Source organism: Capra hircus, chromosome 20 (genome assembly GCF_001704415.2).
Source record: "Capra hircus breed San Clemente chromosome 20, ASM170441v1, whole genome shotgun sequence".
Classification (NCBI taxonomy): Eukaryota; Metazoa; Chordata; class Mammalia; order Artiodactyla; family Bovidae; genus Capra; species Capra hircus.
In genome coordinates this window covers 71,593,198-71,607,490 of record NC_030827.1, presented here as the reverse complement: position 1 = coordinate 71,607,490, position 14,293 = coordinate 71,593,198, and the positions used below count along the sequence as shown (strand labels likewise).

Here is a 14,293-nt window from a genome sequence, read left to right as displayed (position 1 = left end):
TACCAGTAACCTCAGATATGCAGATGACACCAGCCTTATGGCAGAAGGAGAAGAGGAACTGAAGAGCCTCTTGATGCAAGTGAAAGAGGAGAGTGAAAAAACTGACTTAAAAGTCAACATTCAAAAAATGGAGATCATGGCATCTGGTCCCATCACTTCATGGCAAATAGATGGGGAATCCGTGGAAACAGTGACAGACTTTATTTTTCTGGGCTCCAAAATCACTGCAGATGGTGACTGCAGCCATGACATTAAAAGACACTTGCTCCGTGGAATAAAAGCTATGACCAACCTAGACAGCATATTAAAAAGCAGAAACATTACTTTGCCAACAAAAGTGCATCTAGTCAAAGCTATGGTTTTTCCAGTAGTCATGTATGGATGTGAGAGATGGGCTGTAAAGAAAGCTGAGCACTGAAGAATTGATGCTTTTGAACTGTGGTGTTGGAAAAGACTCTTGAGAGTTCCTTGGACTGCTTGGAGATCAAACCAGTCAACCCTAAAGGTAATCAAGCCTGAATATTCATTGGAAGGACTCATGCTGAAGCTGAAGCTTCAATACTTTGGCCACCTGATGCAAAGAGCTAACTCACTGGAGAAGGCCTTGATGTTGGGAAGGATTGAAGGCAGGAAGAGACGGGGACAACAGAGGATGAGATGGCTTGGTGGCATCACTGACTCAGTGGACAGGAGTTTGAGCAAAGTCTGGAGACAGTGGACAGGGAACCCTGGTGTGCTGCAGTCCATGGCTCACAGAGTCGGACGGGACTGAGCGGCTGAGCTGACTAACGGAACTCGTGCCTAGATCAGGAAAGCCCGGTTGCCCCTGAGTTGTATTGCCATGAGTGGGTGGCGCTTGGGGGAGGGTCATGGGGCCAGTACTTAGAGGTGATTGGCTCCAGCACGTCCCCCCAGGGGGCTGCCTGGTGACTCCGGCCGAGTCCAGGGATGTTCACGCACCTGAATGAGGACTCCCACCCACGAGTGCACACGTGGGAACACGCTGGAAGTTTAGAGAAAGTTACAGGGAAACCCCGAAAGATTCAAAAGCAGTGGGGAGCGCCTGTCCCCAGGGGCCGGCATGGAAGACGTGTTGGTGTCCGTCCTGGGAATGTGAGTTCCGAGGCCTTTGGCTGTTGACCAGTTAGCCTGGCTAATTTACCCTGTGATTGTGCCTTCGTTTCTGTCTTTGAAACGGCAGACGATGCAGTTTCAAGGACGACTGAAGTTCCTCTTCGGACAGAACAGGCGGGCGCCCTCCGGCGTGGCCCTGCCCCCACGGCTGGCCCTGTTCTGCGTGGCGGCCCCTCTGGCCCTGCCCCCCGGCGTGGAGGTGAGGATGAAGACCGTGTACCTGAGGGCGAAGCACAGGGCGGACGTCCCGGCCTCAACCGACGCAAAGTGAGTAGAGGCCCAGCGCCAAACCCGTCCCGTTACCGCTGGGTCACACGCTGCGTCTGCACACGTGCATTTCCTGTCTGTTCTCGCTTCATTTCCAGCAGGGAATTGGACTAAAAAAGTTTGCTGTTTTTAAAGCTGCTTCATTATGGGAGAAGCAGCTATTAGAAAAAAGAAAGCCCGTCACTAGTGTTTGTCAACCGTGGCAGCGAACACGTCTACCTGCCTCTCGTCATTCCTCAGCCCTCCACTCAGAGCCTCGGAGGCAGTGCCGGGGGCCCCGGTCCCCATGGGCGTGGGGGTGAGGCTGCAGCCTCCGTTTGTCCCCCCCATCGACTCCAGGCTCACAGGGGCACATGCTGGGGACGGGGACTCCACAGGTGTCCTGGCCTTCCGGCTCAGAGGGTGAAGAATCCGTCTGCAAAGCAGGAGAAGTGAAGTGAAGTGAAGTCGCTCAGTCGTGTCCGACTCTTTGTGACCCCATGGACTGTAGCCTACCAGGCTCCTCCCTCCATGGGATTCTCCAGGCAAGAGTGCTGGAGTGGGGTGCCATTTCCCTGCGCCCAATCCCTGGGTCGGGAAGATCCCCTGGAGGAGGGAACGGCCACCCCCTCCAGTATTCCTGCCTGGAGAACCCCATGGACAGAGGAGCCTGGCGGGCTGCAGTCCATGGGGTCGCAGAGCTGGACACGACTGAGTGACTAACGCTCTCGCTTTCAGAAAGTTGGGTTTTCTAGGCGACTCCCAGCCGCACTGTCTGGAGCGGGCAGACGGGCTTCTGTGCGTCTGCTCTGTGTCTGCTGCTGGGGAGGAGGCCCTGGGAGGGCCGGGTCTGAGTCCGTCTGTCTTCTTCCCCAGTATCCCCGCCGTGCCCTGCCCAGGGACAGACTCTCAGGAGGCTGAGCCCCCAGCCCGCTTCCCTGTCGCTCCTTGGTACTCAGGTTCCCCTTGGACCTCAGCACCAGTTCACAGGCCCGGGAAACCTCCCGTTCCTGCCTGGGGTTCGTGGGGATCCGGGGGAGCCCTGCCTTCAGGCACAGGCACCTCTTCACAGCCTCCAGGCCACGGGCCCACACCCTAAGGCAGCAGTGTTCTGGAGCATTTAAAAAATATGTATACTTTTTTTTTAGGTAGAAAATGTAAAATAGGAGAAAGGAAAAACAGGATACTCCTGGGGAAAAGCTGTAAAAATAACTGATGAAGCAACTGAAACATGAGGTGCAACAAAGCAGAGGCTACATTACACCTGGGCGTGTCTTGGGGGCGGGATGGCCCTGCCCACACCCCAGACCTGAGCACTCCCCACCTGCGTCTGCCTCTCAGAGTCCTCTGCGTGCTCACACTCTGGGCTGGCGATGGTGCCCGTATGCTGCACTCTCAGATTCCCAACCCTGTGATCAGAGGGAGGGAAAATCCTCCCTCCATCGCTTCTCCATAGCAAGCTAACGCTCAAAATCCTCCAAGCCAGGCTTCAGCAGTATGTGAACCAAGAACTTCCCGATGTTCAAGCTGGATTTTAAAAGGCAGAGGAACCAGAGATCAAACTGTCGATATCTGTTGGTCATCTAAAAAGCAAGAGAGTTCCAGAAAAACATCTACTTCTGCTTTATTGACTACGCCAAAGCCTTTGACTGTGTGGATCACAACAAACTGGAAAATTCTTCAAGAGTTGGGAATACCAGACCACCTGACCTGCCTTTTGAGAAATCTGTACCCAAGTCAAGAAGTAACAGTTAGAACCAGATATGGAACAACAGACTGGTTCCAAATCGGGAAGGAGGACGTCAAGGCTGTATTTTGTCATCCTGCTTACTTAACATACATGCAGAGTACATCATGCGAAATGCCAGGCTGGATGAAGCACAAGCTGGAATCAACATTGCTGGGAGAAGTATCAGTAACCTCAGATATGCAGATGACACCACCCTTATGGCCGAAAGTGAAGAAGAAATAAGGAGCCTCCTGATGAACGTGAAAGAGGAGAGTGAAAAAGCTGGCTTAAAACTCAACATTCAGAAAGCTAAGATCATGGCATCCGGTCTCATCACTTCACAGCAAAAAGATGGGGAAACAGTGGAAACAGTGACAGTGAAAGTCGCTCAGTTGTGTTCGACTCTTTGTGACCACACGGATGATCCAGTCCATGGAATCCTCCAGGCCGGAATACTGGAGTGGGTAGCCTTTCCCTTCTCCAGGGGGTCTTCCCAACCCAGGGATCGAACCCAGGTCTCCCACATTGCAAGTGGACGCTTTGCCAGCTGAGCCCCCAGGGAAGCCCAAGAGTCCTGGGATGGGAGCCCTTCTCCAGTGGACCTGCCCGACCCAGGAATTGAACCAGGGTCTCCTGCATTGCAGGCAGATTCCTTACCAGCTGAGCCCCCAGGGAAGCAAAACAGAAAGTTTATTTCTTGGGGCTCCAAAATCACTGAAGATGTTGACTATAGCCATGAAATTAAAAGATGCTTGCTTTTTGGAAGAAAAGCTATGGCCAACCTAGACAGCATGTTAAAAAGCAGAGACATTACTTTGCAGACAAAGGTCTGCTAGTCAAAGTTACGGTTTTTCCAGTAGTCATGTATGGATGTGAAGTTGGACCATAAAGAAAGCTGAGCGCTGAAGAATTGATGCTTTTGAACTGTGGTGTTGGAGAAGACTCTTGAGAGTCCCTTGGACTGCAAGGAGATCCAACCAGTCCATTCTAAAGATGCTGAAGCTGAAGCTCCAATACTTTGGCCACCTGATGTGAAGAACTGACTCATTTGAAAAGACCCTGATGCTGGGAAAGACTGAAGGCAGGAGGAGAAGGGGACGACAGAATGAGATAGTTGGATGGCATCACCAACTCAATGGACATAAGTTTGTGCAAGCTCCGGAAGTTGGTGATGGACACGGAGGCCTGGGGTGCTGCAGTCCATGGGGTTGCAAAGAGTCTGTCGGACAGGACTGAGCGACTGAACGGAACTGAACTGCCTGATCGCTTCTCCAGGAGGCGTGCTGTCCCCTGGCGGCCACGCGGGGAAGCGCAGGTGGGCCAGACTCCGCGGCGGTTGTGGACTCCTGGACCTCCTGCCGCTGCCCCGGGTGGCGTGGACGCCTGGACGTCCCTGGGAGGGCTGGCGAGGGTCTTCACGGTGAGGCTAGGATGCTGTACAGAGGGGGACTGTGGAGCGAGTACTAGACACACGTTGTAAACATCGTTAAAACTCAGGGAGGTTGTCAGAGTGCCAGGCTGGGCGCCCTGTGTTAACACGGCAGCTCCTCGTGGCTCCCGGTTCCACAGCGGGCGGTGCATGTATGTGGACGCGGTCCTCTCCGTCGGGCGCCCTCCCTCCCCCACGGTGTCCAGAAGTCCATTCACTGCGTCTGCGTCTCCACGCCTGCCCTGCAGATCGGCCCCTCAGTACCATTTCACTAGATTCCCCATGTATGCGCTAATATGTGATATTTGTTTTCCTCGGTCTGACTCGCTTCACTGTGCAGCAAGCTCTAGGTTCGGCGGGGCGGGGGGGAGCGGAGGGGATAGATGTATAATTATGGCCGATTCACAGTGTTGTGTGACAGAAGCCAACTCTGTGAAAATTTTAAAAATAAAGAAAAAAACTGGAAGAGAGGAAGAGCCCTCCAACATTTTGGCAAAGAAGCTTCTGTCGCCTTCTGGGTTTTCTGGAGCCGAATTCTGCCCTGAGCTGAACTCCTTCCTGGAGCACCTCCTCCCGTCCACTCCCCTCTGAGCTCACAGACCGTGAGGAGTGAACCCGGGGAGTTTGAGGCCCAGGAGGCTGGCTCTGGATGGAGCATCGTGCTCGCTGGACCCCGTTTGGGGCCTTTGCGATTCTTCCTGAAAGGGGACTTTGTGAAGAGCCTCGCTCCTGAATGTTCACGGGTCCTGTGTGCTCTCCTCCTCTGCCCCGTCCCTGCTGCGCCTCGGGGCCCGTCTCTGAGTCTCCTCTGTCTCCATCTCCACCTCTGCCCTGTCTCTGCTCCTGCAGAGACACCCACGAGATGGAGAGTCAGGGCCGCTGCAGGGCAGGAAGCTCTGGCTGTGCGGCCAGGTGGCCAGGGTTTGAATCCCACTCCTGCACCTGCTGTGGGGGCAGCTTCAGGCAAGTTGCTTAACACTTCAGAGCCTCGTCTTTTTCTTTGGAAATATGAGCAGAATACGATCTGTGGGATAAGTTGCAAGCTGCCTTAGGGTCTGTGATTGTAAGTCGTATGAGACACAGGCCTGTGTGTGTGTACACGCTGCCCTGGGCAGTCAGTGTTCAGTATCCCTAACTCAGTGCCCACAGTGCCTTTGTGAGCCACTGCAGGTAACTAGCGCAGGTCACAGGGGTCTGTGTCTTCATTCTGACCACCCAGAAGAAGGCAAGCGCGCCGACGCCCATCCGGCAGCCACACGTGTCTGCTTTCTGAGGCAAACCCGTCAGTGTTTCACTGGCCGGAAAAGTGATGTGAACTGGGATTTCCAGCAGCCCTGTAACTGAGAGAAGGCTTTCCAGTCTCCACAGACTTTCGCACGGGGAGTCGCTGTATCTTACGCTCTTGGGTGGCAGCAACGCCCGGCGTGTGTAATTTCTGCCCTCGACACACGTTTAATCTGCTTGTTGCTTTGGTCTTGTCTGTCCTTTGCAGAGCAAAAGCTGCCTCACGTCTCTGCGAATCAGAATTGCTCGGAAACCCCAATTACTCAGCAGGTACTCCTCACAATTCTCTTGACCACCTTTTCAAGCGCGTGGGGGCCCGATGCTGTCTGGAGCATGGGGCGGGTGGGCAGAGCCGGCTCTCAGGGTCGGTCACCTTGCGGAAGGTGAGTGTCTACCTGCTCCAGGCTCTGCTCAGCCTTGCTTTTCCGAATCCTGACAGGGAGAAGCAACGGAGAAAATGGCCTCTCCTTGTTCAGGGCGCCAGAGGACGCCTGCCGCTGGGGCCGGCTCACAGCCCGGGGCCCCTGCCTGTGCCTCCGGGGAGGCCCTGACCTTGTCCTTGGCCTCGAGGGCACCGCAGGGTAAGGGACTGAGTCACGGGGCCCGCAGCCCTCAGCCTCCCTGGGTGGGCCGGGGGTCACAGAGGGCACCCACAGCCGCTCCTCGCCCTGGAGGTCGTCCTCGCTGCGTGGGGACTGGCCGGGGACACTGGCTCCCCAGCCTCTGTCCTCACCTTCGCTCAGACACCCTCTCCCCTCGCTCCCAACCCAGGCCCCCCGCCCCACCACCAGGTGCTGGGGGACTGTGGGAGGGGCCCTTCGGGGAGGGAGGGGGCTGGCCTGGGGTCCCGGGGCTGCAGGTGGCACCCACCTGATGCAGGGTTGCCCCTGCAGCCTGTCCTGTCTGACGGGCGTCCCTTCCCGCAGGGCCGGGGAAGGAGAGGAGCTCGGGGGGCTCCCGCGGGATGCGCCCCCGTACAGCTGCCGCCTAGAGCCCCTGGGCCCTGTGAAGCACCCGGACTGGGCTGCTGGGAGGCACAGTCAGGACAGCGGCAGCGCCAAGCGGAAGCTGGAGCCCGGCAAGGCCGACCCGTTCCCCGCCGCCCCGGCCCGCGGTGCCTGCTTGCCCTACCCGGGTGCGCAGGGCGCCGTCCACTCCCTCCGGAGCGCACCCAGCTCACACCCGCCCAGGCCGCCCCCGGGGGCCTGCGCCGGCCGGACCAGCAGAGCCCTGAGGGACGGGCACCAGGGCCCAGCGCCGCCCCCCACCCCCGGCCCCTTCCCCCAGGGGGGCCTGGACAGCAGGGTCCCTCGGCCGGCACTCCAGCATCTCCCGGTGGGCGGCTACCCTGCTGAGGACAAGCTGCGAGGCCTTCTGATGCCCCCGGGAGCCCCGAGTCACCCCACGCTGTCGCTCGACGTGCCCATCAAGATGGAGAGTGACTCGGGGTCCGAGGATGCAGCGGATGGCTACTGCGTGTCCCCAGCCCAGGTGTGGCTGGGGGCCAGCAACCCAGCCAAGAGACAGCTGGCCACCTTCCCAACCAAGATGCACCTGAAGACGGAGCCAGGCGCCAGGCAGCCCCTGTACAGCCCACCCCCAGGCCCTGGCCTGCTGGGTGCCCCGCCCAGACCCGGCAGGGGGCTGGCCCCGCTGCACCCCGTGTCCTGTGCCTGCCTGGAGCCCCCGCCCCCGCCCCGCCTCTGTGTGCGGAGCCACCAGCCCCCCAACCTGGGCTGCAACTGCCGGGCTCCCGGGCCAGCTCCCGCAGTCAAGCTCGAGCCCCTGGACTCGCCCCTGTGGGCAGCTCACGGCCAGGGCGGGCCGCCTGGGCTGTTCTCCAAGAGCGCCCCGGCCGCAGGGATGCCCCCCAGGGACGCGCAGTGCGCCTTCCTGCCCTAGAGCTGCCGGGCCCCACGGACAGCTCTCCGGCCCAAGCCTTCCCCAAGGGAAGCACGTGCAATGGCAAGTTCACAAAAGCCCTAAGAGCAGGGTGGTCGTCAGCTGCTCGAGAGTGGCAGGTTCTCCTCTGAAGAGCACGGCTCCCCACCCCCACCCCAGGTCATCTCCCCAGCATCTCGCAGGGAGCAGACCTCGGGGAACAGCCGCACCCTGGTGGCCCACTGCCGAGACAGCTAACTGGAAGTAAGGCTCACTGAATGGCAGGTGGCCACATGCTTGTGCCTGGGAGGAATCTAGAACTTCAGCCAGAAGAGGCTGATGGCACCGGGCCGCCCTCCACTCCAACGCGCAGTGTGTGCTCGAAACACTGGCCTAGGCTGAGGCCGGCCCGGATCGGGGATTGGCCAGGTCTTGTGCAGTTCTTGCTGCAGTCTCTCTGGGGTTGCAGCAGCCTCCAACGGGGGTCCCTGCTCATCTGACCCCGCTGCATCACGTCACCTGGTGCACAGGGTGGAGCCCAGAAGCACAGCACGAGGGGAAGGAAGGAGTTGGTCCAGGTGTCAGGCTGCTTTGCTGACTGCAGGCCTTCAGATGACTCTGATCATCATCACAAAAGGAACTAGTCGAGACGAGACAGACAGGCAGCATTTTATAAAACGGCAAAAATTGTAGGGACATCCCCTGTGGTTCTGCGGTTAAATGCCTGCAGGGGGTGTGGGTTCGATCCCTGGTCAGGGAACTAAGATTCCACAAGCCGCAGGGTGCGGCCAGAAAAAAAGAAAAAAATCGTGAAGGGAACACATTCTGAACGTAGGGAATTTAGGTGCGAAAGAAGAAATCAGAAAGCGGAGGCCACCCGCAGTCACCACGGAGAGCTCATGGCTGAGGGCAAAGGTCACCACACCTTCCGGGCGACCTCACTCCACAGGTGCAGTCTGGGCAGGGGGTGACACCAGGGGACAGGGCCACCACTGGGCAGGAGGAAGCTGGCTGGAGGCCCTTCCTCTTTACAGCACGAGCGTCTGTCCTCAGTCACCCCCGGCCCCAAGAGTCTCAGGACGTGCTGGGGCCCCAGTGGGGACTTGCAGTCCCACCGATTCAGCAAGGGGTCTTTCTGTCTGTCATCTGTAGCTTCGGGGTGTCAGCGTTCAGCTCCTGAGTTGGGGGTGAAGCTGTTTGCTTCATTCACCTTGTCGAGCTCAGGACAGGGCCAGCAGGACTGGGTCTGCTGGACTCAGGCGCACCTGGGGGTGCCCTAACCCTCAGCAGCCTGCTTCCTGGAAGGGCTTCCCCAGCAGCGTGGTACGGGTTGAAGGTTTCTTCCCGGGGTAACAGAAGTTACCCGTCAGAGCCTGGGTTCAGTTCAGTTCAGTTCCGTTCAGTCGCTCAGTCGTGTCCGACTCTTTGCGACCCCATGAATCGCAGCACGCCAGGCCTCCCTGTCCATCACCATCTCCCAGAGTTCACCCAGACCCACGTCCATCAAGTCCATGATGCCATCCAGCCATCTCATCGTGGGTCGTCCCCTTCTCCTCCTGCCCTCAATCTCTCCCAGCATCAGAGTCTTTTCCAGTGAGTCAACTCTTCTCATGAGGTGGCCAAAGTACTGGAGTTTCAGCTTTAGCATCATTCCTTCCAAAGAAATCCCAGGGTTGATCTCCTTCAGAATGGACTGGTTGGACCTCCTTGCAGTCCAAGGGACTCTCAAGAGTCTTCTCCAACACTGCAGTTCAAAAGCAGCAATTCTTCGGAGCTCAGCCTTCTTTACAGTCCAACTCTCACATCCATACATGACCACAGGAAAAACCATAGCCTTGACTAGATGGACCTTTGTTGGAAAAGTAATGTCTCTGCTTTTGAGTATACTATCTAGGTTGCTCATAACTTGTCTTCCAAGGAGTAAGCGTCTTTTAATTTCATGGCTGCAGTCACCATCTGCAGTGATTTTGGAGCCCAAGAAAATAAAGTCTGACACTGTTTCTACTGTTTCCCCATCTATTTCCCCTGAAGTGATGGGACCAGATGCCATGATCTTCGTTTTCTGAATGTTGAGCTTTAAGCCAACGTTTTCACTCTCCTCTTTCACTTTCATCAAGAGGCTTTTTAGCTCCTCTTCACTTTCTGCCATAAGGGTGGTGTCATCTGCCTTTCTGAAGTTATTGATATTTCTCCCGGCAATCTTGATTCCAGCTTGTGTTTCTTCCAGTCCAGCGTTTCTCATGATATACCCTGCATATAAGTTAAATAAGCAGGGTGACAATATACAGCCTTGACGTACTCCTTTTCCTATTTGGAACCAGTCTGTTGTTCCAAGTCCAGTTCTAACTGTTGCTTCCTGACCTGCATACAGATTTCTCAAGAGGCAGGTTAGGTGGTCTGGTATTCCCATCTCTTTCCACAGTTTATTGTGATCCACAGAGTCAAAGGCTTTGGCATAGTCAAGAAAGCAGAAATAGATGTTTTTCTGGAACTCTCTTGCTTTTTCCATGATCCAACGGATGTTGGAAATTTGATCTCTGGTTCCTCTGCCTTTTCTAAAACCAGCTTGAACATCAGGGAGTTCACGGTTCACGAGCCTGGGTTGGGCGTTGTCAGTTCATGGCCTCATGGGATCCCCAGCAGCCTTCTCTTCCCTGCCCACCCCCTGCAGGGCCCTTGCAGAAAGTGATGTTGGTGCCGTGCTGCCCCGCCTTTGCCAGAGTCTCCCCCTCCCCGTTCTGATGGCAGCACAGCTGCCTGTCAGGACCACCTGCTTCCCACCCCCGCCGGCTCAGCACTCCTCTCTGCTTGGTTCTCATGCTGAGCCCAGCCCACCATGCAGATTTCATCCCTAAGACACAGCGTGGAATTTCAGAAACTTCCTCCTTCCTTGCTATTCACGCCAAGTGCCCAGCTCCTCACAGAAGCACTGTGCCATCTCTCAGAAGTGACTGCCAGCCTCTCTGGAGCTCCCTCTGCGAAGCGAGGGTCCTCAAGCGCACCCTCCGCACAGGGGCACCCCCGCCTGTCTCGGCACAGTAGCCGGCGGCCTGCACGTGTGCAACCCTGGACCGGAAAGATGGAGCGGAGAGGCGTCACTGCGTGTTTGCACACTGTAGCTGGAGCCCAGCCAAGGGCAGCTGCGGCATGAGGAGGCGCGGCGGTCTGCCCCCAGGGCCATGGGGCCCGAGCGTCCGGACGCACCCGCTCCCTGGACTGCGTGTGCCAGGTCAGCCCCAGCAGGCGCGTGGCGTGTGGCGACTCACACTTTGTTGACGCAGAGTCCAGCACCTGGACGTCGGCGCTCCAGTCTCGCACTGCAGAGCCGCTGTCACGCGGGAGGCCCAGGTCCTGGCGCGCTGGGACAGTGGCAACAGAACCTGCCTCCGTCAGCATTTTGTCATTCTACAGCCCTGCCCCGCCCCCCACCCACCCCGAGAGACTGTGCGGAAGGTGATGATGGAACGTGGAATGCCAGATGGGGCCATTTCTGCAGATGTGGCCGTCCCTGCTTTAAAGTGTCAGGGACAGCACCGATTTCAGGCCTATACTTTCTGTTGCTGGTAGCTTTTGCCTATATAGCTGAAAAATATTAAAATCAAAGATGATGTAAGAATGGGATGGAAAGGAGGAGATAAACACAACTTATCGTTTATATTTTTGTAGTTTCTATTGGATGAAAAAAGTTTTTAATATCTGGACAGACTTGTTGAATTTTTAAACACAGATGCACTATAATGCAACCTTTCGTACTATTTCCTCAGTGCCTTTAGAAAGCGCTTTCAATTTCTGATACTGTGGTTTGTATTAAATTTATGATATTGACGTAAAATAAATCATATGTTGTATGTATTTACTGTAAATGGAAACATCTTCTTAATTTTCCAAATGAAATACCTTATTTCCTTTAAAGTGTGTGCAGGCTAATTTACATTCTAAGACCGTCCTTTGCCGCCAGGCTCGGGGCCATGATCAGAGCGACGAGAGTGGGCTTGGGGTCGCAGGAGGAGCATGGCACAGCTGTGCTGTCAGCCCGCCTCCTTCCCTGCCAGACCTCCTGCCCAGCACCAAGGGCTGGGGGACACCCCAGACTCAAACTGCGCTGTGAGGAGCAGGCGCCTGGCCCAATGTCACGAGCCCCGCTCTGCCCAGGACCCGGGGCCCAGTGTGTGGGAAGGGCCAGGAGGTCATCTGGGCCTAGGCAGAGACCCCCCCCGCCAGGGTCAAGGGAGCCGTGTTTTCATTCCCTTTGTTCAGTTGCACAGCATCTCCAAACCGAACGAGCGCCCAGCACCCCGTATAGCACTCGGAGCTGCCCCGGTGCCAGCCCATCCCGGCCCGGCCCCTTCCTGCACCCTACAGGCCACACCCCATCCCTTCTCCGTGGCTCCGTGTCCCTCCTGGGGAGACCAGGCCAGCCTGCCCCTGCCTGCTGGGTCCCAGCCAGCCACTCCCCGGCCCTGGGGGCCAGCGGCCCAGCCTGCCGTCCCCACACCCACCTCCTCTCCCTGTATTCTTCAGTCTCATCACGGGGGAGACCTGGAGGTGGGTGTCACCCCGTTGCATGACTCTCCCATCACCCAGCCTGCCACCAGCGGACGTGTGGGTTGTCTCCAGACTTCCACTCGTCCAGCAGCCGCCCCGCTCCCTCTGTGTGCTTCTGTGGGACTGAGGATGCCCCCCGAGGTGCTGATGGCACTCCCCTCACCAGGCACTGCTCAGGAGTCCTCCTCGGCACCCAAGGGACCCTGCCGCAGCATCCGCAGAGCCCATTCCAGGCTGTGGAATGAAGACGCCAGAGGCGGGGTGGCTTATAGACAACAAGCATTTCTTTCTCCCAATTTCGGAGGCTAGGAGTCTGAGACCTGGGTGGCGCCAGGGTCTGCTGAAGGCCGGCTTCCAGGTCGCTGGGTCTCTCTGAGGCGTGAGGGGGCACTCAGCTGTTTCATGCGCATCTCCTTTCTTCACTCAGCTGCTTGTTGAATCCCTGCTGAATGCCAGGTCCTGGGATGGCGCTGTGGAGAAGGAAATGGCAAACCACTCCAGTACTCTTGCCTAGAGAACCCTGTGGACAGAGGAGCCTGGTGGGCTGCCGTCTCTGGGGTCGCAGAGTCGGACACGGCTGAAGCGACTCAGCAGCAGCAGCAGTGGTGGCGCTGGGGACGCGCTGGGGACGAGGAGACGCAGAGTCGGGTTGCTGAAGCCGAGGGCCCTGTGCGCATGTCCAGGGGACAGGGACCGACAAGCGGCCAAGGTACTGTGTAGGTTCTGTGATGCGTGGGGAGGGGCTGGGTGCTGCTCAGGCGGGTCGGCTGGGGTCTGGTGACCCAGGTGGTGGTTTTGTGGGCGAGGCGGCCTCGGGCCAAGACTTGACAGGAACCGTCCAGATCGTGCATGGAGGAAGCTGGAGTGAAAGGGTGAGGAGAGAGCGGGGAAGAGGCCAGGCAGGAGTGGCAGGTCACAGGCAGGTCTGGGTGAGGGGGCCACCAGAGGGCCTGCAGTGAAAATGACCCCGGGGCAGTGGTTTGAAGGCCAGATAGGCTGTAGGAAGGTGAGGGCCCCCAGCCTCCACAAAGACCATGCTGGTGCCACGAGGCACCCTCATCTTGATTTCTTCCCCAGCAAGGTGGAAGGTCCTCTGCTGTCTGTCCTGCACTTGTTTGCTGTTTTTAGTTGAACCGTGGGCATTATTTTAAAATTCAGGATAGCTGCGCTTTGTCAGTTAAAAGTTTCTCTCTCAATCTATGGCTCGTCTTTTCATTTAAGGGCTAAAATAGACACAAGAGTTTAAAATCCTGGCACAGAAAACTCTCTTTTTCCTGGTGGTTTATGTGTTTGCATCTTAAAATAACTCTTTCTGGCAGTGCCTCTGACATAGAGCCCATTTGTCTGGTGTTAACATCACCACAGCCGCTTTCTCAGGCCCAGACTGGTGCGCAAACTGTAAAGCCGGACCCCGGGGCCAATATAGGCCGCCCCTTCTCTCTTCCGCCGGCGGGGGAAGTTCCTAACGGAAGGCGCCTCCCAGATCCCGGGGACCAATGACAGCACACTTCACCGGCTAAAGCCGCCCCACCCCAGCCACGCAGAAGGACCTATCAGCTCGCGACGGCTCGGCCTGGCGACCTATCGGAACCCCCGTCCATTAACCTGACCATCCCTCGCAAGGAACGTATATAGGCCACCTCTAACGTGGTCCGGGCGCGGACTTCCTCGACCTGACTCGCTCGGGTCCGGGAACCCCGCCCGGGAGCGCTTCGCCATTAAAAAGGCCGTTAGACACTGTTTTGGTGTCCTGGTCGGTTTTTTTTTTTTTAACCTAACACAAACCTCCTCCAAACTTAACCGTCCTGTTTCTTCACGTTTCTCGTATCTTTCTTACGGTAGCTAGCTGCTTTAAACTTGTGCTCTGATGCTTGGTCTATGTGAGCATGTCTCCACTCTTCCTTCTGTGTATTAGCTACCGATGCTCCTTTGCTTTGTATCACTATGGCATTGCTTGCACTTTCTCCTCATATTTAACAAAGTGTAAGCTACAGCGTAACAGGATCTCTGCTCTCTCAGGACGCTTCAGAGATGTACCTCGCTCC

General features: G+C 56.9%; 1 protein-coding gene across 1 annotated transcript in view; it reads left to right on the top strand.

Annotated features, from left to right (window-relative positions):
- Nucleotides 1-9,159, top strand: part of AHRR (aryl-hydrocarbon receptor repressor) — an 83,239-nt gene extending 74,080 nt beyond the window's left edge. The window contains exons 8-11 of the mRNA XM_018065798.1: nt 1,202-1,401; nt 6,031-6,092; nt 6,262-6,403; nt 6,749-9,159. Coding sequence (XP_017921287.1) covers nt 1,202-1,401; nt 6,031-6,092; nt 6,262-6,403; nt 6,749-7,724 — 1,380 coding nt within the window. The 3' untranslated portion in view covers nt 7,725-9,159. The remainder of the gene's footprint in view (nt 1-1,201; nt 1,402-6,030; nt 6,093-6,261; nt 6,404-6,748) is intronic.